This window comes from Coregonus clupeaformis, unplaced genomic scaffold (genome assembly GCF_020615455.1).
Source record: "Coregonus clupeaformis isolate EN_2021a unplaced genomic scaffold, ASM2061545v1 scaf3829, whole genome shotgun sequence".
Lineage (NCBI taxonomy): Eukaryota > Metazoa > Chordata > Actinopteri > Salmoniformes > Salmonidae > Coregonus > Coregonus clupeaformis.
In genome coordinates, this window is record NW_025537283.1 from 4,585 (window position 1) to 29,901 (window position 25,317).

Consider the following 25,317-nt stretch of genomic DNA (forward strand, 5'->3'; position numbering starts at 1 on the left):
CGGGCCCACCTGCACAGACAACCCTGTACAATCCAGGACAAGAACAGGAGGAAGAATATTGACATGATGAAGAGACAGGGACAGATGAGGTAGAATTGGTGGTGGACGCAAGCCTCCACTGTTGGCTCAGTTCGAGGAAGGGTGTGGCTCTTTAAGAACAACTGCTCTGGTTGGTCTGACAATTCTACCTCATCTGTCCCTGTCCCTTCATCATGTCAATATTCTTCCTCCTGTTCTTGTCCTGGATTGTACAGGGTCGTCTGTGCAGGTGGGCCCGTCTGCCATTGCACAGATTGGCCTCTGCCTTGCGGGCCCCCTTGTGGTCCCCACTGTGGCGGAGGGACCCCCTGTGGGGGGGTGGCCCTGGCCATTGGTTGGGTGGCGGCTGCCATGGCTGTTGAGCAGAGGGATACCACAGTGTCCTCCTGGTGGACCTCTTCCTGGAGGGCCCCCCTTGGGGCTCCTCTGCCTCTTGGTCCGCCCCTGCCTCTTGATTGCATTGTGCAGTGAAATGACCTGGCTTGGGACAGGTGAACAACTTCCAGGTTTGGGTTTTCCTCCACTTGCACCACCTCCCACTGCAGCAGGCACCTGCCCCTGGTAGAATGTCAACTGGGAAACTTGCAACTTCTGAGTCTTCACTTTTCCTTATTTTTTTATTTTCTTCCTTCTGAGCACATTGTTGTCGCTCAGCATGTTTGCAATGTTATAATATATATAATATAATATGCCATTTAGCAGACGCTTTTATACAAAGCGACTTACAGTCATGTGTGCATACATTTTTACGTATGTGTGGTCCCCGGGGATCGAACCCACTACCCTGGAGTTACAAGCGCCGTGCTCTACCAGCTGAGCTACAGAGGACCATGTTGTACCACAGTGGCCAGGCGTTCAGTTTCCCAACTGATACAGGTGGTTCTCACCGCTTTCTCCAGGTCTGGTGTCAGGCCCCTCACCAGGGTGTCCTTCAACAGATCTCCATACGCCGGTTCATTTGGTCTGATGCCGCTGTGCAGCCTGAAACAGGTTTCCAGTCTCCTTCGATACGCTTCCAGGCTCTCATCCTTCTTCATGGTGCATTCTCTGATGGTCGTCCAGTCAGTCTTGGTGGGGTACAGTGCTCCTATTCTTCCCAACACGGCCACCAGTTGGTCCTGATATAGGCCATTCTCAGCCCAGAGCTGGTTGGAATCAATGTCCCCTTCTACATCAGCCCACCTAAGCCGCAGTTTCTTCTTACAGATAAGGGCTATCTCAGCTGCAGATGACTGGTACTGTTCTGCCAGAACCCTTATTTCTGCTGCAAACTTTACCGCATCTTTGCTGGGGTCAGGCAGATCCTCAACAATATTTTTAATTTCATTGTCTCCATGTCCACTGGATATACACGATTGGTTGCCAGGCAGCCAAATCAGCGTGGCCTGCAGCTGGTTGTGGCTGAGGGTTCTGTTGATACATATCTGGTGCTGGATCATATGGTGAAGGTGTCAATATCTGGTGCTGGATCATATGGTGAGGGTGTCCATATCTGGTGCTGGATCATATGGTGAGGGTGTCCATATCTGGTGCTGGATATTATGGTGAGGGTGTCCATATCTGGTGCTGGATATTATGGTGAGGGTGTCCATATCTGGCGCTGGATCATATGGTGAGGGTGTCCATATCTGGTGCTGGATCATATGGTGAGGGTGTCCATATCTGGTGCTGGATCATATGGTGAGGGTGTCGGCATGTCTATCTTCCTTCTCAGATGGCTCTTGAGTGGAGGGGAAAAGAGTAGGGGAGCTGCTGCTCCGTTCTAAGAGGACATCCTCCTCCACCGGGCTGGCTGGGGGTGGTTGTTGTGAGGAGGGGTTGTTGCTCTTTCCACCCGCTGCTCTGGCTCCTCCAGCAGCACCCTTTCTGGTTGGTTTTGGGGTTGACATTCCACCCAGCATGGCCAGTCAAGAGAGCAGTTTGTCAACCGCTGCTGCTAGGGGAGATTCATACGGGAAGGGGAGGCACAGCAGTGAACTGTGGAGTTGGGGGAGGAAGGTGGACAGCCGCAGCCACAGGCCCAGGCAGCGCTGGGTAGAGATTAGGAGGAGTAGAACAGGGAGGGGGGAAATCTCTCTCATTGTCCTTCCTGTTCTTTCTCACTGTCTCATCTTGGTCTGTTTTCCCTTCTTCCTCAGTCTGTACTACCATATTCTGACGGGGCTTTCCTCGAAATGGGTCCTGTCTCTGTGCACTGACGAGGCTTTCCTCTAAATGGGTCCTGTCTCTGTGTACTGACGGGGCTTTCTTCAAAATGGGTCCTGTCTCTGTGTACTGACGGGGCTTTCCTAAAAATGGGTCCTGTCTCTGTGAACTGATGGGGCTTTCCTCAAAATGGGTCCTGTCTCTGTGTACTGACTGGGCTTTCCTCTAAATGGGTCCTGTCTCTGTGTACTGATGGGGCTTTCCTCAAAATGGGTCCTGTCTCTGTGTACTGATGGGGCTTTCCTCAAAATGGGTCCTGTCTCTGTGTACTGACTGGGCTTTCCCTCTAAATGGGTCCTGTCTCTGTGTATTGACGGGGCTTTCCTCAAAATGGGTCCTGTCTCTGTGTACTGATGGGGCTTTCCTCAAAATGGGTCCTGTCTCTGTGTACTGGCGGGGCTTTCCTCAAAATGGGTCCTGCCTCTGTGTACTGACGGGGCTTTCCTCTAAATGGGTCCTGTCTCTGCCTTTCTCTCCCACTTTCTGAACTTAACCCAGTCTATCTTAACCTTTTGACCTTTTTTGGTCCCTTCATGCTCTGTCAGTCTTTCCCTGACTTCATCTAACATCATCACACTCAGTGTCCCTATCAAAAAAATAGGGTGCAGAATGTCCCTTCCCCACTTATCTGCCATAACCTTCAGGGCCCCCGTTGGGGGATCTGGAATGCCATGTCCTTTGCTCCCGTGTGCTCCCATGGTGCCTGCTCCCATGTGCTCCCATGGTTCCTGCTCCCGTGTGCTCCCATGGTTCCTGCTCCTTCACTCACACACTCACAGAAAACACAAACACAGGACACACAGGGGAATGAGACAGACAAGAGAAAAACCGGTTAGTGCTGTTTTTAGATTTCAGACCCTGTCTATATCAACAGGGTAACCCATACCATTATCAGAATATTGCCTAATTAGTGGTCCCACAACAGGGTGTTGTATCCACACTGGGATATCGCCTACTGCGATTACTGTGGTATAGATTATCTTACGTCTATCCAAATGTGCAGAACTACCTACAGAGTACCCATGTCTTCTATCTAATTGCGTAACACGGTCCCAAAAAATCTATATTATCTAACCTCCACCTCAGGTGAAGTGCCAGGAATAACAAAACACTCACAATAACACCTAAATATAGTAACCCAGGGGCATGCCGCCTGTTTACCTCATTTATCAAAACATTTCAACAAAACATTACACGTTATAATTTGAACTTCACCAAGCCAGATGCCCTCGCGAGGGCGTCACCTGCGCTCTAGTCCCTCGTTCAATGAGCCTCACCAAGCCGAGTTTTCCCGCAGGATTGCTCGCTCTCTAGTCCCTCGCTCCACATTAACCTCACCAGCCCTACTGTAATCAACCCAGTAGCACGGATCTGGACTTTTGGTTGCCCGCAACTAGCTAATTAACAATTATGTCCAAAGATACCTCACTTAAGAACACTCTTATCAACTCAATTCAGTCCTGCTAGTTACCTCAGCTGTGGCCCTCGTAAGGAAGACTTCGCTCTGAGCATACCCTCAACAGGGGCTTCTTAACCTATTGGTAGATTGTCCAAGCTCACCTCTCTCAGTACTTGGTTCGGGATCTGGCATCCACCCGCTCCCACTTCCTCTCAGATCTAAGGCAGGTCCAGCTGCTCTTTCATGATTGTGGTTTCCCTGGGATCCCATTTTCTGATCCCCTGTGCACAGTTTACCCAGATCTTCAGGAGCGGTCAACAGGTGAAGTTGCAGATCCCATCCTCGTCTCCAAAATTGTAGTGGAAATTCATGTATACTGAGAGCGACTTGGACAATTATTCAAACAATCAATCTTTATTTAACATTGATTAATTATTGCAATAATGAACCTGGTGCTGAGAGCTTGACCTTACAGAGAAATCCTGGCTCTAAAATGCTTAGTCAAGGCTGGTTCCACCCCTCCCATGCAGATCGGGGGCATCATAAACCATCTTGGATTCATCTTTGCGGTTATCTGCACCTGGTCCCGTTTTAACCCCACCCCGGCTTAGTTTCCCAGATGCCAGGATGATTAGGAACAATTAGGATTTTCGTTCTACTCCTCCAGGCTATCCCTATCTTGGTTCCACACACCACATCTTGTCTATGGAATGCAGGCTCAATCAATTGTCAGCTCAAGCTATCTCTAGTGACCGTACGCCCAGATTAGCTGCAGGGAGCTGGAGTGGAGACCATCCCTTTACCAGAACACAGCATTAGTAGAACAGAAATGTCTTACTCTTTGTTAAGTATATAATCGCGTTAACTATTAATATCAAACAAATCAGGTAAATACGTAAATTTTCTCTCACAAACCACACGGAGCAGGACCAGAACAACACTGTATTCAACATTTCTGGAAAAGCCCTTTCTGATGATTGTGTAAGGGTCTTGTCTATAGTACTGTCCCTTTGCCCCCCACATACTGAAATAATGAATGAAATGCTGAAGCCCACAAGCGAAGGGAAAAAGTGAGAGGAGGAGAGCGCATAGATGTGAGAAGAAACTCTACAACGGGCAAAATGATCATGTTGTTTGTGTGTGGCTGCTATGAAAGTGAACTGTGTTTGCATGTGATCAGGGGTGTATTCATTCCGCTCGATAAGCTAGATGCAGGCAAGAGTGTGCAAGGTGGTATTGAAAATGTGTCACTGTCTGTCACCTTGATTACTTAAATGTTTCTCTCGACCTGTGCACCTACTGATTGTTATAAACTCTCATTCGTAGGCCAGGTTGTAGCAACCTCATGATGGTTACAGGGAACATTCAAGTATCATGTAGTAGCCGAAACCCATCGATGTTACGTTGAGCTGGGTGAATGGAATATGAATGACAGTCATCCAGTATGCTGTAATAGAAATAAGGCCATGCTCATACAAAAAACTAATGGTCCTCCCTCATCTTAAACGGCACCGTCCTCCACTGCATGAGACACAACACCTCTCAGTAAGTCAGGCTATTGTAGAGTGGCTGCATCAGGCCTACACACTCACTCACTCAGTAAGTCAGGCTATTGTAGAGTGGCAGCATCAGGCCTACACACTCACTCACTCAGTAAGTCAGGCTATTGTAGAGTGGCAGCATCAGGCCTACACACTCACTCACTCAGTAAGTCAGGCTATTGTAGAGTGGCAGCATCAGGCCTACACACTCACTCAGTCAGTAAGTCAGGCTATTGTAGAGTGGCAGCATCAGGCCCTACACACTCACTCAGTCAGTAAGTCAGTCACGCACATTCCTAAGTACCATGGGAGAATTTCTATGCTATAGATATTTTCGGACAATAAAAATACTTGCATAGACATATGGGTAAAATGTTATGCCTGCAGGAATAATGCTTCATAACTTGTTAGAAGCATGTACAAACCTTTTTAATATATTACAATAAGGCTTACTTTGCTAGCTCCTCATGCATGCTGAATGCCAGATCAGTGATTCCACTACCTCAAAGATGGCAGCAGGGAACAGGCAAGGATGCATTTTATTTAGGCAGGGCTGTTAATGTGGTCACTCACCACCAACTGACCACCTGAATGAATATACAGTGAGGGAAAAAAGTATTTGATCCCTGCTGATTTTGTACGTTTGCCCACTGACAAAGACATGATCAGTCTATAATTTTTATGGTAGGTTTTAGGGGTGTAATTCGATCCATCTACTACATCGATGTATCGATTTATATTCCAATGATCCAACTACATCGATCTGTGCTCGGTGAGTTGGCCTTTTGGACAACATATATCGATCTAACATCGTTTTAAAATGTAATAAATCGATTGTATCGATACTAGGAAATAACCCATTGGATTTAAGCACGTCAGACTTTATATGGATGTTTTTTCTTAGCACTTTTAATGATAAAGGCTTTAAACATTACTCGATTCAGTCTGCCTATCCCGTGACGTCATCGCCCCGCGCCAGCAGCAGCGCAAGGCGCAAAGACAACAAAGCATAGCATGGCGGACGACAGAGGAGAAGCCGACGAGCGAGAAATTATCAAGCCACCATTGCGGTCCTTATAAGAAACAGGAATCTAGGAAACTTCACCTGCACTGTCCAGTATCCAGGTATTTATTTCAGTCACACTGGTTGAATTTTTGGCTAAAAGGTTACTGAATCGATTTCAAGTCACTGAATCGTTTCGGATCGTATCGTTCTAAAATGAACCAATATCGTCCCTTGAATCGTATCGACAACCACGAATCGTGATACAAATCGAATCGTTACACGAATCGTTAAAACGAATCGTTACACCCCTAGTAGGTTTATTTGAACAGTGAGAGACAGAATAACAAAAACAAAATCCAGAAAAACGCATGTCAAAAATGTTATAAATTGATTTGCATCTTATTGAGGGAAATAACTATTTGACCCCTCTGCAAAACATGACTTAGTACTTGGTGGCAAAACCCTTGTTGGCAATCACAGAGGTCAGACGTTTGTTGTAGTTGGCCACCAGGTTTGCACACATCTCAGGAGGGATTTTGTTCCACTCCTCTTTGCAGATCTTCTCCAAGTCATTAAGGTTTCGAGGCTGACGTTTGGCAACTCGACCCTTCAGCTCCCTCCACAGATTTTCTATGGGATTAAGGTCTGGAGACTGGGCTGATTCCTCACCGTTCTCATGATCATTGCAACTCCACGAGGTGAGATCTTGCATGGAGCCCCAGGCCGAGGGAGATTGACAATTATTTTGTGTTTCTTCCATTTGCGAATAATCGCACCAACTGTTGTCACCTTCTCACCAAGCTGCTTGGCGATGGTCTTGTAGCCCATTCCAGCCTTGTGTAGGTCTACAATCTTGTCCCTGACATCCTTGGAGAGCTCTTTGGTCTTGGCCATGGTGGAGAGTTTGGAATCTGATTGATTGATTGCTTCTGTGGACAGGTGTCTTTTATACAGGTAACAAGCTGAAATTAGGAGCACTCCCTTTAAGAGTGTGCTCCTAATCTCAGCTCGTTACCTGTGTAAAAGACACCTGGGAGCCAGAAATCTTCTGATTGAGCGGGGGTCAAATACTTGATTTCCTCATTGAAATGCAAAACAATTTATAACATTTTTTGACATGTGTTTTTCTGGATGTTTTTGTTGTTATTCTGTCTCTCACTGTTCAAATAAACCTACCATTAAAATTATAGACTGATAATTTCTTTGTCAGTGGGCAAACGTACAAAATCAGCAGGGGATCAAATACTTTTTTCCCTCACTGTATAAGAGAGAGAGAGCGAGAGAGAGAGAGAGAGAGAGAAAGAAGAAAGGTTATGTGCACACTGCCCACAAAATGAGGTGGAAACTGAGCTCCACTTCCTAACCTCCTGCCAAATGTATGACCACATTAAATAAACATATTTCCCACAAATCACAGACCCACAATGTTCAATTACAGCAGCAAGATTTGTGACCTTTTACAATGAAAACAGGACAACCAGTGGAGCACAAACATTGTAAATACAACCAATATTTATCTGTTTAGTCATCTTTTCATACTATTCGTACTACAACTATTTGCACATTGTTAAAATGCTGTACATAGCTGATAATATAACATTTTAAACATCTTTATCCTTCTGAGTGCAATGTTTATTGTACATTTTGTTTGATTGTTTTTTTGTTTGTTTATTGTTTATTTCACTTGCTTTGGCAATGAAAACATGTTTCCCATGGAGAGAGAGAGAGAGTGGAGAGAGAAAGAGGTGGAGAGAGAGAGCGGTGGAGAGAGAGAGAGGTGGAGAGAGGGAGAGGTGGAGAGAGAGAGGTGGAGAGAGAGAGAGGTGGGGGAGAGAGAGAGGTGGAGAGAGAGAGCGAGAGCACTGTGTAAAGGCTAATAGATGACTGTTGGTATGTCTAGTGAGTCAGGAAGTGTGTGTTTGTGCGTGTGCTGGTGTGTGTGTATGTGGGGTGGACAACTGTGATACATATTGGACATAAAGTGGTCTGGCTGATGACAATGATGGAGATGAAACTCATTTGATCACATTTTATTATTAAAGGTTTATAATGAAATTATCAATTTATACACGTATATATTTTGTACTGCTGCTACATTCTTTTCCCCCTTTTTTTTTAGGGGGATCAGCTTTAATATTGCAGATAGATTGTAACTTCCATCAATGTAATTGTCTGCATCACTTCCAATCCCCCATATGTTTTTTTTCTCTCGCAAATATATATATATATATACACACACATATATATACATACATATATATATATACACATATATATACATACACATACATACATATATACACATATACATATCCTTTAAAAAATATATATATTTCCTAGGGGTGTAACGATCCATCTACTACATCGATGTATCGATTTATATTCCTATGATCCAACTACATCGATCTGTGCTCGGCGAGTTGGCCTTTTGGACAACATATCGATCTAACATCGTTTTTAAAATGTAATAAATCGATTGTATCGATACTAGGAAATAACCCATTGGATTTAAGCACGTCAGACTTTATATGGATGTTTTTTCTTAGCACTTTTAATGATAAAGGCTTTAAACATTACTCGATTCAGTCTGCCTATCCGTGACGTCATCGCGCCAACAGCAGCGCAAAGACAACCAAACATAGCGGACTACAGAGGAGAAGCCACCATTGCGGTCCAGTGTGTGGAAACACTTTGGCTTTTGCAAAGACGGAGATGTTCTAAATAAGTCGCTCGCTGTTTGTAGGATATGTAAAGGTCAAGTAAAGTACAACGGCAACACGACAAATCTCTCCAACCACCTACTAAGGCGCCATGGGATTTCACACAACACCGACCGTCCAGGCACCTCTTGCAGCGTTCCCGCTGCTACAGCAGCGAAAGGTAAAGTCAACTCTGCAGAAGCCTCAGGTCTCGCCTGCATGTTTAGTCAGAGACTAGGCCAAAACTCAGCTCGGGCGAAAAACATCACGGCAACAATTGCCAAGTTTATCTGCAAAGACATGCGACCCTACAGTGTGGTTGAAAATCCGGGATTCCGTGAAATGATTCAAACATTGGAGCCAAGGTACACAAACCAAGCCGACCACACTTCTCAAAAAAGGTTATTCCTGCATTGTACGAAAGTACTAAGAATGATGTGAAGCTGTCGCTTTCTAAAGCTGAACGAGTAGCGATAACGACAGATGGCTGGACGTCATGCTCAAATCAAGGGTATGTGACAATTACCTCTCATCACATTGATCCGGAGTGGAAAATGAAGACCTTTGTTCTGCTAACCAGAGTTTTAAATGAAGCCCATACTGGTAAAAATATTGGCACGTTACTGCGTGAAGCCTGCATGGAGTGGAAAATGCTACGACAAGAATCCTGCCATCGTCACAGATAACGCCAGGAATATGATTGTGGCCGGTGCAGAAGCCCAGTTCAGTCCACACATTACCTGCTTCGCACATACACTCAACCTTGCCTCGCAGAAGGGTTTGGGGTGGACCGTACTTCCAGGTTGTTGGGGGAAAGTGCGAAAAAATTGTTGGATATTTTCACCGCAGCCCGATTGCATGTCACGCCCTACAGGAAAAACAAACTGATGGATTTACCAAAACAGAAACTGATCCAAGACATAATCACCAGATGGAACAGTTCATTCGAAATGCTTGAACGTTTTTTGGAACAACAGCCAGCTATAATGGCAACTCTGATGTCAGGATCTACGAAAGGGGTCACAGATGTAGGCACGCTGAGTGATATTGCCAACATGGATGACATTGTTCAGTTGATGGGTCCTGTCAAAATGGCAACCACTGTGATGTGTGAAGAAGACCAGCCAACTCTCTCTGTAATTGCTCCTCTTCAAGCAAAACTGCTGAAACACCTACAGCCATGCGAAGACGACTCAACCCTGGTTGCAGAGATTAAGAGGGTGATGGCCAGTGACCTCTCCACACGCTACAGAGGCACCCAAGATGCTCTCAACATAGGTAATTAATTTGGAGTCTTAATTAAAATCAACTTGGTTAATATTTTAGGTTATTAGACTGTATTAATTTGTAAATGCCACACCTTTGCGTTTTCAAGTTTGAATTTGAGTTGTTTTTTCATATGGAAAAGTAAACAAGATATCTGCAATACAATTCTTAGTTCATGGTGGCTTTACATCATCACTGTGCCACATTTCTTTTAAACATACTAAAGTTTAATCTTCTGATTATTTTGTGTATGAGGAGGTGGTCATCACTTGCAATTGCAGGTCAACTTAATTTAATAATGCAATATTCTTGTTCTTTAAACAGCATCAGCGTTGGACCCGGATTTAAAGAACTGCCCTACCCTGGAAAAAGAGGACAGAGAACAGGTCTACACAAAACTGGTTTTGAGGCAGAAGTGTCCCACCAGGTAACTCTTCTCTCCTCTTTCCTCTGCTCTTTTCTCTTCTCCCCTTTCATTTGTCCTCTCTCAAATCTCATCTGTTCTTTATCTTCCTCTAAATTTATGTGCAGTATTACAGAGCAGAAATTTGAACAGTTCACACATTCTTACATCAATAGATGCAAGCAATGGGAAATCAGGAGGAAGATGAGGGAAGCTCAAGCACAAAGCTGTCAGGATTCAATGAAGAGACCACAGGTGTGTTTCATGTGATACCAATAAAAGATTGTTGTTGTTTTGTATTAATGAAAAACATGACTATATTTTGAAATATATTTCTTATATTGTAGCTCCAAATGAGTCACCTCCTTGTAAGAAGAAAGCCTTAGATGCGCTGTTTGGCGATTCCTTCACCCAAAGAAAAAGAAAATCCACAAGCGAGACAGCCAGAGCAGAGGTGTTAAAGTACCGAGCAAAGGATGCGTTGCCTTTGACTGAAAATGCCATGAAGTGGTGGAGATCTCAGGAGAAAGAGCTACCTGTACTTTCCACCCTTGCTAAACGGTACCTGGGCATTCCAGGCACCAGTGTGCCAGCAGAACACGTTTTTAGTACTGCTGGCGACATAGTGAACGCACAGAGAAGTGTTCTGCAGCCAGATCATGTTGATCAGTTGATATTTTTTGAAAAAAATCTGTAGTCATTGAAGAGTAGCCTAGTAGGTTACACTTGATCTTTTGTTGAATATTGTTTGTTTATTAAAATGAGAGTATTAGCAGGTTCATCCACTGCTCATTCAACCTGAAGAAATGTTGGTTGCACTTTATTTTGATATTAATACTGTATTTGTATTGTAATGTTGAAAAACAAAAGCAGAAGTAGCAGGTAAACCTACTGTTAATTCAACCTGAAGAGATGTTGGTTGCACTTTATTTTTGATATTAATACTGTATTTGTATTGTAATGTTGAAAAACAAAAGCAGAAGTAGCAGGTAAACCTACTCTTTATTCAACCTGAAGAGATGTTGGTTGCACTTTATTTTTGATATTAATATTGTAATATTTTTATGTTGAAAAACAAGAGCAGAAGTAGCAGGTAAACCTACTGTTAATTCAACCTGAAGAGATGTTGGTTGCACTTTATTTTTGATATTAATATTGTAATATTTTTTATGTTGAAAAAACAATCGCAGAAGTAGCAGGTAAACCTACTGTTGAAATGTTGGTTTCACTTACTGTACTTTTATTGAAAATGTATTGAATATTGAAAATGAGATCAGACAATTTTAACTTCCTGTTAATTCAACCTAAAGTGTTGTTTGCACTTTATTCAAATAAAATGTGAATGCATTTGCCATTCATTGTTGTTCACTTGTTTATTTATATTCATAATTAATTGATACCTGATTCCATTACAAGAAACAGGAATCTAGGAAACTTCACCTGCACTGTCCAGTATCCAGGTATTTATTTCAGTCACACTGGTTGAATTTTTTGGCTAAAAGGTTACTGAATCGATTTCAAGTCACTGAATCGTTTCGGATCGTATCGTTCTAAATGAACCAATATCGTCCTTGAATCGTATCGACAACCACGAATCGTGATACAAATCGAATCGTTGTTAAAACGAATCGTTACACCCCTAGTTTACACTGATACGTTCTCTACTTACAGCTATACATACTCACACTTTCATACTCACATTCACACACGAACCCCACCTTCAACAGGTCTGATCACATACAAGGCCCCTGGATAGGCAATCGAGTAGGCTACTTCCTTACATCAAACTAGATGTAGCTCCGGCGCTGATGTGCTCTGGCATTTGCAGGACAGAGCGTACTCACCAATTCTTTCCCTCTCACTGTTTATTCTCTTCCCCTGTCCCCCTTGCGCCTTATCGCTCTATATTTGTATCTGTTTATGCAACCTATCTTCCTTGGCCATGCATGTATGTGATAGAGACAGAGATCCTAATACTTTATGGGAATTAACCCTGTTCTTAGAATCAGCACTGTAGAACATAGCGTGTATAATAAGTATAGTGTTAATTGCAGTGTAGCCTAGGTTGCCTCTGGCTATGAATGTTTCTGTACTTGTATCAGTCAATTTTTGGCTAATAACATAGACCTAACAATTATTGTAAATGTGTGTTTACCTTGTGTTATAATAACCTATTTTCAATATAAATGATAGGACTGACTGAAAAGCTGACTTCCTCCATTATAGGCTCCTGGTTGTAATTATTACATGTGTAAGCCCACAACAGCATTGCTGTTAGATAGCTTCATTTATTTAGTTAGCTATACGAAATTAATAATAGCCTAAAACTTATATTAGCTGTATGGCTAGCTATATTCAAAATAGCAGAACATACCTGCCAGGCGACAAGTCAGCTCTCCCGCGCTGCCTCTCTTTAGCGAAAATCGTCATGCAGACTTGTGCCCTCATGGAGATTCCGTGCAGTGGATAATTAATACTGATGTATTAATTTGTGATACTTCACTAGGCTAAAACAAGGTTTACTCGTTCATTCGTGTCGGTCAACCACTGAAAACATAAATGTGTCAAACTTTATCTGCCTCTTCTTATCCATTTGGTGGAATTTCAACCATGCTCCGTCTTCTCTGCTTCCCACCCCTCCTCGTGCACTTCTCCAATCCTCCCTCTCAGTCTCACAACAAGAGGATAATGCTAGTGTCTCGTTTCCCCTAGCAACCAGTTGCTATAGGAATATTCCTTAGTAATTCAAAGTGTTGATGATGATGATGAAGAGTCCAGATGTATGACCACGATAGTTAGATTAGGCTAGTTATTCAATCAAACACATTTATTTTACAATTATAGACCCCTAACCTAGGAAGAAATGTGTCTCTTATAAACGTATGTGTGCAGTTACAGGTAGCATACTCCAAAAACTAGAGAAAATTCGACAAAAATATATTAAATCCACCTTTTGCACAGTCCTCGGCATTTTAGCTGTGCACATCTCACATTTCCCAACACCGTTGCAGTAACTAGTCGTTTCTATGCGAAGCGGCTGCGGCCGCTTGTAGAAGTAGCCTTAATGACAGCACTTCCCACAGTGCGACCAAAAGAAAGATCTACACATATGAAAGCGGTATTTATCGCTCAATACAAAAAGTGGATTTAATATTTTTCTGAATATTCTCTGTTTTTTGGAGTTCCACCTGCAACTGCACACAGATGTTCATAAGAGACAAGTTTCTTCCGAATCGAGAACAAAGAAAGTATCGCCAAGGTTTGTAGAAAAATATCCATATTATGGTAAACAGCAGCCTATGCAAGATCTCAGATGAGCTTTAGCTCTGCCACTGAGGTTCGTGTTTACATGGCTATCTAGCAGTAATGTTAAAGGCTACTGGCTTTGATTCAGTTAGTCTACTGGGAGGAGAAGATTTGTCTTTCCCCAGGATACCCTTGCTTGTGGAGATAATGCTAGCAACCGAATGCTTTAATAAAGGATGAAGGTATAGTAGACCCAAGTAGCCTATTGTAAACTGTAACACATCTCACAATTAGAGTAACATGCAATTTTATCATTGGGGACATCACACTTTGTGCTATAGAGTATATAGACTGTTGGGTTTAACAACATTTCCAAAACTCCATACCTGATCATAGGCTTTTGTTTTGAAATGTGTATGCCAGTAATGTTAATTTTATCACCAGCATTTTTGGAACCATAGCACCACTGTAGCTATATAATCCAACCACCTTGACTGATGACTGTCAATTCCTGCTGGAAGTTTCTAACTTTCACAGACTAACCAACCTTTTCTAACTTTCACAGACTGACCAAACTTTTTTCACAAACGTTTTTAGAGTAAGATTGTTGGTCGTGAAGATGTCCCTTTCCTAAAATACTGTAGCAAACAAGGGGCGGGGAAGCGAACCCAGGTTACATGCGTGAAAGGCACACACCCTACGCATCGCTCCAACAGATTTAACCCACTTGGTCAGAATTGTAATGTGGCTCACTGTATTAGCGAGGATCACTACACCGTTTCGACCACTTTGACCACCAATATGCAGCCTACAGTTTTTTAGAGAGACAATAGATTTGTGGGAGTCCTTCGTAATTAAAACACTAACCAGCCGTAACATACGCATTCGATTTCTATTGTCTGCCATTTTCTTTTAGCCTCTGATTACTTTTATCTCCTAATGAAGATTTGTGTTGGTGTACTGGTTTTCCTCAACAGCCACCCTCTTTGGATGTATTATTGTTGCCGGCTGTACAGCCAGAGCTTGTGTGCTCGCCCAGGGTTTCAATTTTAGTCTATTTTAGGATTAGGGTTATGTCATGAAACGTGGGCTACTAGGCCCCTACATTATAAATATGACACAATCAGCATTTCACTTTGGATATGAATAATCCAAATTATCAATCAGTTATCAAAACGCTCAGATATAACCACCAGGGCAGGAGGGCGAAGAGATGAGAAGAGTAGGCTATCTCAGCTGATTTATGCAGGAGATTTAAAATAATAATGTAAAACATATCTGTAGGCTTTTTTAGTAACTATTTGAATGATGTTTTAGTCCAATGCATGTTGGTTGAACGCTTTGACACCTTGAACGTGAAAGTGAGTGGTTCAGTGAGTGTCTCCGCCTAGAACATCACAGAGCTGATGAACGCAGCAACGTTCTTTTTCAGAACCATGGCGAGCGCATTGTGACGCTGTCCCTTCTACTCCTACTCAGAGCCATAGATACAGTATTTTCTAAATGGTTATACTCCTACTGTTCTCTAAACAATGGTTTCATAGTTTACAATTGTATAAACTCCCAAATCATGCTCAAAATTCAATTTAATTGATGTCACTGTTGAGTGTTTTTTAATCAGTTTGATAAACATGTTTATCCCATTGTGACATAGCCAACCATGACTTATGGAATACTTTGACGTATTAATGGTCCCTATAAAACCCTGTAATTCTAAGAAAGAATTGTCAGATGGTTTTGAACTCAGTCAAAATCACTGCAGTATGTAGAGCGATAATGAGTAGGTCTATGTTCAGTCGTTTGTTGACAGCGACCCCGCTGAGATTCCTCCGCGAGAGGCCGCTTCTGAGTGCAGCTGGCCTGTTGTTTGCGACCGGTTCGGCAGTCTACTTTTATAGCAAATATTACGGTATCGGTGAGGATGCACTGGCCACCGTGGAGAGCGTGGACCGTGTTGTCACGGTTGAGGAGGGTAAGTTTACATATTTGACAATGTCTAAATAGTAATAGTCCCAAATGCCACCCAAACCTATTTCTTATTTTGACCAGGACCCATAGTTCTATGGTTAAAAGGCGCTGGTCAAAAGTAGTGCACTAAATAGGGAATAGGGTGTCATTTAGGTAGCAATCATGGTGATTACATTTTTTACAGTGTAGCCCTAGATTAACAACAACAAACAAACTTGCTCCTTTGAAACCAAACCGTTGCTTTAGGTTTAATTGAACATGTTGGTACATTATGCAGACACATAAATACATTTGATGTCATACAATATAAAACACAAGTAAATATATGATCAGCCTAACTACATGGACAGATGTCTGGTGTCTTGTAGCTAGTATTTCTTAAACTTAGAGAAAACAATCCTTTATTGTTTTCATAAAGATAATGAGCCCACCCTGGACCAGGAGGACCCAGTCCTTGTTCAGGTAAGAGTGCTGCAGGCCTATCAATAGCTTGGGTGCCAGTCTTTCTGCTCTCTTGCCAATTCCATCGTGGCAATATGATATTGGCATCACAATCCCATAAGGAGTGGACAGAGAGCTGAAACAGACTGGCACCCAGGCTATAACAATACTGCTTCATTAGCAGGATTGGTTCAATAACAATCTGTCATTCAAACTGTCATTTTACTGACTCATAAATTGATCCTGATTTTCTTCCTTAGTATGTGGTTGAGGAGGTTGGGCACCGGCCCTGTCTGGCTTTAATCCTTGGTCTGGACCTCTGTGGGTTCCCAGCTCTGTAAGTCCATCCATTCTGATACTCTTTGGTCTTCTCTCTGGTCTTAAAACTGGTTTATGTACTTTAAACATAAACATGACGTTTTCTGAAGAACAATATGGAAATACATTTCTGTAAACATTTCCCCCTATTTTTTATAACTGCAGCCAACATATTACCTTACCCATGCTGGGAGGATGCTGGTGAGAGAGCTGGCAGTGTTAAACACGCAGGTAACCATGCAGATTATTGGACAAAGCTCATCTGATCTAATAGGCAGGATTACCTTCAGTATCCACTACGGTAGTGAAATACTTTGATGTTCGTTCCCTCATTTTCTCACAGATATTCACAGTGGAGCAGCCCATTTTCACCTGTTTCACTCCTGCTAGGAGGATGGTATGGAATGAACTGTCCTCTCAAAATGAACAGGTAGCCATTCATATGCAGTTACCTCAGATGTTTCCTTAACCTTTCAACACAGACCTGTGTAGTGTCTCAGAATCTATCATGCAGTAGCCTCCTCTTGTGATCCTCCCTATAGCAGTCTGTCAGACCTATAGGCTACCTGTCTATCATTCAAACTGACTTTTAATTTGATCCTGTCTTGTTCCTTAGTATGTGGATGAGGAGGTTGGGCAGCGGACCTGTCTGGCTTTAATCCCTTGGTCTGGTCCTCTGTGGGTTCCCAGCTCTGTAAGTCCATCCATTCTGATACTCTTTGGTCTTTAGACTGGTTTATGTAACTTAAACATAAACATGATGCTTTCTGTAGAACAATATGAAAATACATTTCTGTAAACATATTCCCTATTTTTGTAATAGTCTGTAACACTGCAGCCAACGTATTACCTTACCCATGCTGGACGGATGCTGGTGAGAGAGCTGGCAGTGTTAAACACACAGGTAACCATGCAGATTATTGGACAAAGCTCATTTTATCTAATTGGCAGGATTACCTTCGGTATCTACTATGGTAGTGGGATACTTTGATGCCCTTAAAACTGTTCCCTCATTTTCTTACAGATTTGCAAGATTGAGCAGCACATTTTCATCTCTCGTGCTGGCATGATGGTATTGGATGAACTGTCCTCTCAGCTTGAAGAGGTAGCCATTCATCTGCAGGTACTTCAGACATGTTCTTAACATTTATATCTCAGACCTGTGTATTTCAACTATTATCATTGCAGTGGCCTCCTCTTGCAATCTTTCCCTATGCCAATATTTTACTCCTATACAGTACCAGTCTATCATTCAAACTGACTCTTAAATTGATCCTGTCTTGTTCCTTAGTACGTGGATGAGGAGGTTCGGCAGCAGCCCTGTCTGGCTCTAATCCCTTGGTCTGGACCTCTGTGGGTTTCAAACGCTGTAAGTCCATCCATTCTGATACTCTCTGGTCTTTAGGGGGGCTTAAACAAAAACATAACTTTTTCTAAAATAAACTTCTGGAAATACATTTCTGTAAACATATTCCCTTTTTTTATAGCCTGTCAAACTGCAGCCAATTTATTATCTTACCCACGCTGGGAGGATGCTGGTGAGAGAGATGGCAATGTTAAACACACAGGTAACCATTCAGATTATTAACCATTACTCATCTGATCTAATAGGCATAATTACCTTCAGTATCCACTAGTAGAATACTTTGATATCTTTAAAGCTGTTCCCTCATTTTCTCAGATTTTCACAATGGAGCAGCCCATTATCATCAGTTTCACTCCTGCTAGGAGGATGGTATGGGGAGGAACTGTCCTCTCAAAATGAACAGGTAACCATTCATAGGCAGGTACCTCAGATGTTTCCTTAACCTTTGAACACAGACATGTGTATTTCAACTGCCAATTGTCTTAGAATCTATCATGCAGTGGCCTCCTCTTGCGATCCTCCCTATTCCAGTCTGTCAGTCCTATAGGCTACCTGTCTATCATTCAAACGGACTCTTAATTTAATCCTGTCTTGTTCCTTAGTATGTGGATGAGGAGGTTGGGCACCGGTCCTGTCTGGCTTTAATCCCTTGGTCTGGACCCTTGTGTGTTCCTATCTTTGTGAGTCTATCCATTCTGATACTCTCTGGTCTCTAGAGGATATTAAAGATTAACATCAAGTCACTAGTTTTCTATAAAACCACATAATGAAAAAACATATTCCCTTGTCTTCATAGCCTGTCTTCTCCAAGGCCAAACCAGTCTACTACCTCACTCGTGCTGGGGAGAATGCTGGTAACAGAGCTTGCAGTGTTAAACACACAGGTAACCAAACACATTATTAACCAAAGCTCATCTGATCTTATAGGAGAATTTACTTTACCCTGTTCCCTTTTTTTCACAGACTTCCAAATTGGTTATTGAGGAGTCTACCATTCACCTCACTGAAGCTGGGAGGCTAGTGCTTGACCAACTGTCAGCACCTTCAGATAGCCATTCACAGGTAGTCAATCACATTATTAGACAGTCATAGCTGATTAGTAATAGTACACATTACCATGTCCTCTATCTCCACAATTGTGTGTCTTATTAATCACAGAGCAATCTCTATAATTAGGGGTGTAGTGGTAAATATATTATGTTAAAGCTTGGTCTGACTAAAATCTTGTGCATAACCCATCTTGTGTTGGGGCCTTGGGACTTAATACAATGCACAAGGACTTGTATCCTGTCGGCCTTATCAGCAGGTGGCCATGAGTAACACCCAGGCCATAAGTCTCTCAAGTCCTCCCAAACTCACGAGATATCTCCTGAGGACACACACACACACACACATACACACACATACTTACACACATACACACACTCACACACATACACACACATACACACACATACACACACATCATCATTGTTAAGCACACACACACAAAAAACCCCTTCTCTTAGGCCGGAGACAGAGAACCTGACTCAGAGCCAATGAAATGGAGATGACCTCGACCAACTCATCAGGACCAATGGGGAGATCGGAACGACTAGAATCAACCTACTTTATTTTATTGTATAAAATGTCAGCACACAATGGTTAGGGCGCGCTCTCAGATATCTCCCTACGAGGTTGACGAAACGCGTCCGTGCACGAGAATTCAGATATCTTTACCTCTGAATAAACTGCCTTATATCATACAATCATCCACCTTGTCCGAAAGTCTCTACTTGGTCTCCGTTCTCCAGTAAACTTGTTTTATCAACAGGGGATGTCTTTGTTTTTCAGCCAAATAGGGAAGACTCTGGTTTTCCCTATGAGAAGTTGCAGCTGGTTGGGAACTGGGGTTCGTTTTCATTTCCATTACTGGAAGATCCATTATAGACGAGTGCAGGTACTTCAGACATATTCTTAACATTTATGAACACACCTGTGTATTTGAACTCCCAATTGTCTCTGGGTTTTCTTTTGTATGTCTGTCCCTAATTGAAACCTAGGGGAAACTTGTCGTACGAACATCATGTGGGCTCTATATCACTGCCAGGGATTATACTCCAGAACTGAAATCGCCTGCCAAATGTTATAGACATCTACAGCTAACATATAGAGAGAGGTCTGGAGACTGAAGGAGTTTTTTTCTTTATAGCAAAATGAAGAGGACATGCATCACCTGTGCATTGTGAGGGGAGTGGAGAAGCAGCTGTGGTGGAGCAGAGTCATCCAGGAAAAAATCCTGGACCCATGGGTGAGAGATTCTCAACTGGTCTTTCGTCTCAAATGCACCTGATTTGTGTCAAATGACGCACATGCTATAGGTCTACTTATATTTCCTGGATGAAATGTAATGTTTCTCTGTCTCTTTTAAAGGGTCTCGTCCAGGTGGTCCTCACCAACAACAAGGTGACTGGTATTAAGGTACAGTCAGGCAATTTTTCACAGAAAAATTTAAAGTGGCAAATGTCCATTTACCTATTTGAATAAATACATGTTGACAGAAAATGAAATTACACGTTCTAATCTCTTGCCTCATTTTTAGTTCCTTGGTAGAAGGATCCATGGACTCATGTCCTGCCTCGTCAAGAGGAGGTCTGAGTTCACCTATTATGAGGATGCCCAGGTACACCCCGTTGTTTCTCTGTGGTATGATTTATTTCAGTGTTTGGTTGAGGGGTTTTCAATATGGTGGTTTTCAGTGTTGGGCTGACAGTGTCACATGTTGTGTGTTAAACAGCAGGTGGATATCTCCACCACAGTGGAGGGGTACCAGGAGAGGGGGGATGAGATGATGGCATATCAGTTCTCCACCTCTGACATCATCACCACCCCTTATGAGCCGTCCTCTGGCTCCTCTCACCAGTCCCCCAGAATTCTCCGCCTCCCCCTTTCCCTTCCGATTCCCCTCCCAGTCCCCCTCCACCTTACCACTCCACCCAGGACCAGGACCAGACCCCTGACAGCACTCCTCAGGTAAAACTCTTTCTACAGTCAATAATTCTTATTTCATTTGTACTTGTGTGTACAGGTGTGTGTCATTGTTTTGGTATCGATAGGTTTGTGTTGTCTGTCAAGGGTCAAGTTGTTAGGTCAAGATGAAAGTATTGTTATGATGTCACTGAATGTTTTGTCTGCTTCAGTTGATGTTGCAGGAGAAATGCAGTTTAGTAGAGTTTAAGTTAATGTGATGTCTGTTTTAGGAGTTTGAGGAGGAGTTTGTGGAGGAGCAAAATAATGCTGCAGATGTGCCCCAGTTGCGGTGGGTTCGCTTTCATGTGTTCATCTATAGTAAAAACCTTTGCTTTGAAATAATCTGCCCAATATTGTAGTTATACAGATGTAGGATCTTAATTTGAGACAGTTTGCTACAGCAGGAAAATAATCCTGCAGCAACAAGATACATTTTTCGTTAGGGCAAATCGAGTCTAAAATTTCAAAGTGGAAATTACAAACTTGAAAATTCCAAATACGCTACAAGTTTGCATTTCCTGCCGTGCAGGAAAATTCTCAGCAACAAAAGAGTGATCAAATTAAGATCCTACATTGGTATGGTCTTTCTGAATCCTGCAGTTATAATATAGGCTAACATAAAATGATTTCTTAATTTCATGGCACTGATGTTTTAGCTTCTTAGGTTGAACATTTGTTATTGAACATTTCTATTTACAGGCGTTACTTTGAAAACCAAGGGACAACCAACTTCTCTCTGAGGCTGGCCGGTATCAGACGTGCTATGGAGGTGAGAAAATGTGAATTTAGCACCTTTTGTATTTCACTTCATGAACATTTCTGGACTATTTGTAAATGTACTGTCTTGTTCTCACAGGCTCTGACATCCTCAGACAGTACCTCCCTCAATTACCTCACCCACGCTGGGAGGATGGTGTTGAGTGGACTATCCGAGCTCAACCAGCAGGTAACCAATTACATAATTGTGCAACGTTCATCAGACCAGATATATAGTTCCCACTGGGCACAGATGTCATTTCAACGTCTCGTTTTGATTTACATTTGGTTGAGTTGTCAACTAATGTGAATTCAATTTGAAATCCCCCAAAAAATTAACGTAATTGGATTTAGGTTAAAAGACGAAATTCCCTTACGTTGATGACTTCTTTCAAATCCAATCAGTTTCCCACTTTGATTCAACATCATCACATTGACATTTTTTATTGATACAACATTGATTCAACCAGTTCTTGCACAGTGGGTTACCTTTAGGCAACAGTGATTCATAGGGTTTAGTTGAAAAGTTTCAACGTCATACTAGCCAAACAATCGGAGGCCCTTTGAATTACAGACCTGAATCTTTGAGTTTATGATCTAAGTTTTAAGGAATTTTATGATTGTTTTGTTTTGAGGATGTGAGGCAGTTTCAGCAGGCCTACGACCTACTGGTGAACTTCATTAATGAGCCAGCAAACAGGGAGCGACTAGAGCAGGAGATGGCTCTCGTAGGAGTAGGTCTACATGCAAGCTTGAGCGTTAGCTGCAGGCACCGTCTTCTCATCTAACATCTACTCAATGAGACTTTCTAAAGTGCTTGTCAATGAAGATTATGTAATTATCCTATTTGTTTGACTTCAGATCGACCGCATCAACTTCGCAGATGTTTTTTTATGAATTCGTTCTACTAAGCCTTCTAGAAGGAAAGACATCTCTTCCTATATCTGTAAGTGGCCCTAAGAATGGAACATCCTGTTGTTTATCTATGCTATACACACTGTTGTCATATCAGATCTGTAGACACTCACTCATGTCCCCTGTTCCTTCTCCAGGAGCCTGGTAGCTTCCTGTATCTGCTCCTGCAAGTCATAATGAGGATTGACCCTCCTGGAGGAGCCTGGACAGAGGCTGCTGAGAACTTCTACCTCCTCGTTAAGGTACATTTGTCTCTCTCTCTCTCTCTCTCTCTCTCTCTCTCTCTCTCTCTCTCGCTCAATAATAGTTGATGATGTGTCTGTTGTCAACAGGGCCAGATGAAGGCATGGCTAGAATCCATCTTCAACCTCAATGAGTCAATCTATGAAAGCCCAGAGAGGCTCTCGGGGGAGGTGATGAGGAATCTAGAAATACAGGTTGAGTTCCTGCTGTCCAGCCTGGATTAAGGTTCCCAAACTGAGCTGAGGGCCCCATCACAAAATAAAGTGTTTTGCATTTAAACATTATCTGTCAATCGTAAACAAATGTTACATCATGTGTAGGGGAGAGTGGGGTAAGTTGAGCCATTTTTTACATTCAGCATCACTCTGTCAAGGGAAATATATTATTCTTTCAAAAATATACAGTATCTGTCATGACTTCCTCCGAGGCTGCCCCTCTCCTTGTTCGGGCAGGCTTCGGCGTTTGTCGTCACCGGCCTTCTAGCCACTGCCGCTCCTCATCTCATCATTCCATTTGTTTTGTCTTGTTTATTACACACACCTGGTTCATATCCCCTCATTAGTACCTGTATAAGTGTTCCCTCTGCCCCCTTGTCTTTGTGTGTGATTGTTTATTGTGGAGGAGAGAGAAGCTCGGTGGAGCTCCATGTATTTTGTATCGCTGGGAATATTCCCTGTGTGCCTTGTATTTTCCACTGCCCCTGTTTTGCGCACTGGAGTGTTTTTACTAGGGGTGTAACGATCCATCTACTACATCGATGTATCGATTTATATTCCTATGATCCAACTACATCGATCTGTGCTCGCGAGTTGGCCTTTTTGGACAACATATATCGATCTAACATCGTTTTAAAATGTAATAAATCGATTGTATCGATACTAGGAAATAACCCATTGGATTTAAGCACGTCAGACTTTATATGGATGTTTTTTCTTAGCACTTTTAATGATAAAGGCTTTAAACATTACTTCGATTCAGTCTGCCTATCCGTGACGTCATCGCGCCAGCAGCAGCGCAAAGGCGCCAAGACAACAAAGCATAGCATGGCGGATGACAGAGGAGAAGCCGACGAGCGAGAAATTATCAAGCCACCATTGCGGTCCTTACAAGAAACAGGAATCTAGGAAACTTCACCTGCACTGTCCAGTATCCAGGTATTTATTTCAGTCACACTGGTTGAATTTTTGGCTAAAAGGTTACTGAATCGATTTCAAGTCACTGAATCGTTTCGGATCGTATCGTTCTAAATGAACCAATATCGTCCTTGAATCGTATCGACAACCACGAATCGTGATACAAATCGAATCGTTGTTAAAACGAATCGTTACACCCCTAATATTTCCCTTTATTACTTTCCAATCCAACCAGCCCTTCCCTAATTGGAGTAAACTAGTGAACAACAATGCTTAGGCCTCTACTTCCAGTTTATACATACTATATACATTTTATGGACACAGTCAATTTTACAATAATTCTATTTTGTTTGTTTTTACTCCTGAACTTCCTCTACCCTCAACCTCTCCGATCATTTTCATGATGTCCATCCGGTTTGCTTCTATATGCCATATCTTTCTAACTGTGCTCTTTCACAAAAGCTCTCAACCTATAACCTATATACTGTGATGTCACGAGAGGCTGTGTCCTGGAGGGACGTTACATCCCCCCTGAGGTGGCTGCAAACCCAGACAGCTATGGCTCCATCTGCTGGTATGGTCGGGAACTCCACCCCTCTATGGCCAATCTTCCCACGCAGCTGAAACAAATGAGGAGCTGATGAGCTGAAGGTTTGGGAAGGGAAGAGACACAGTCTCCAACCTGGGCTCTCTGGAGGACAAGAGTGCTGCACGTCCACTTCCATGAGGAATATAAGGATTTGGAGATACTTACCTTTGGGAAATACTCACCTTTGGATATATGCACCTGTGGAAATACGTGAGAGACATTTGGAAGGACTTTTTGCTGGGTTGGCCACTAGCTGCAACGTGGACTACAGTAAGGCTGGGGAAAAGTTATCTGAGCGAGTGAGAATTATGATTTTGGATGTGGAAGAGACATCCCTGAACTGTTAACCCTTAAAGAGCCACAAGAGAACAGAATTTTGTTATATTTTCGTTAATTTCCCAAGACCTATAATAAAATCCTTGTTTTGTTTGAACCTTGTCTCCTTGCACTACTTGAGCAATCCCGCTGAAAGCTGTGTAGCCTCTCGTGACGTCACAGATGGTGGAGAATACGGGCACGCTCAAGCGTTAATAGTGCATGTCAGAGGAGGATACCGAAGGTTTGATCACCCAGTTTTCCAAGTTGGCCGTAGGCTCCCCGCCCGACTGAAATGGAGGACATATTGAAAGCCCTTGTTGCTGGCCAGCAAGCCCAGATGCAAGCAAACGTGGCTCTCTTGGAGGAGCAAAGAAAGCCAACCTTCTGAAGGCAGAGGAATTGCAGTTGCAGAGACAGAGGGTGGTCCAAAATACCCGCCCAATAAAGGCAAGTGACT

At 42.7% G+C, this 25,317-nt stretch overlaps 1 protein-coding gene and 2 long non-coding RNA genes across 3 annotated transcripts; all 3 read left to right on the plus strand.

The window, feature by feature from the left end:
* Positions 1–10,557: 10,557 nt before the first annotated feature.
* Positions 10,558–10,976, plus strand: LOC123490397. Its single transcript, XR_006660936.1, has 3 exons — positions 10,558–10,582; positions 10,735–10,813; positions 10,906–10,976. It is a non-coding gene; the product is annotated as an uncharacterized LOC123490397 (long non-coding RNA).
* Positions 10,977–18,740: 7,764 nt separating this feature from the next.
* LOC123490395 lies at positions 18,741–19,794 on the plus strand. Its single transcript, XR_006660935.1, has 3 exons — positions 18,741–18,781; positions 18,861–18,959; positions 19,731–19,794. It is a non-coding gene; the product is annotated as an uncharacterized LOC123490395 (long non-coding RNA).
* A 1,079-nt stretch (positions 19,795–20,873) lies between these two features.
* Positions 20,874–23,099, plus strand: LOC123490396 (mitoguardin 1-like). The gene is made up of 8 exons (XM_045220435.1): positions 20,874–20,909; positions 21,137–21,195; positions 21,606–21,675; positions 21,763–21,852; positions 22,298–22,396; positions 22,524–22,608; positions 22,715–22,819; positions 22,910–23,099. Exons 3-6 carry the CDS (start codon positions 21,670–21,672, stop codon positions 22,557–22,559), a joined length of 231 nt encoding a protein of 76 aa, XP_045076370.1. The 5' UTR covers positions 20,874–20,909; positions 21,137–21,195; positions 21,606–21,669; the 3' UTR covers positions 22,560–22,608; positions 22,715–22,819; positions 22,910–23,099.
* The last annotated feature ends 2,218 nt before the right edge of the window (positions 23,100–25,317 follow it).

Bases quoted from the DNA above. Each gene is read 5' to 3' on its own strand.
- LOC123490396 (XM_045220435.1), top strand. The intron at 21,853-22,297 runs GTAACCAATTAC...TTTTGTTTTGAG, and splicing joins TATCCGAGCTCAACCAGCAG to GATGTGAGGCAGTTTCAGCA. The intron at 22,397-22,523 runs GTAGGTCTACAT...GTTTGACTTCAG, and splicing joins AGGAGATGGCTCTCGTAGGA to ATCGACCGCATCAACTTCGC.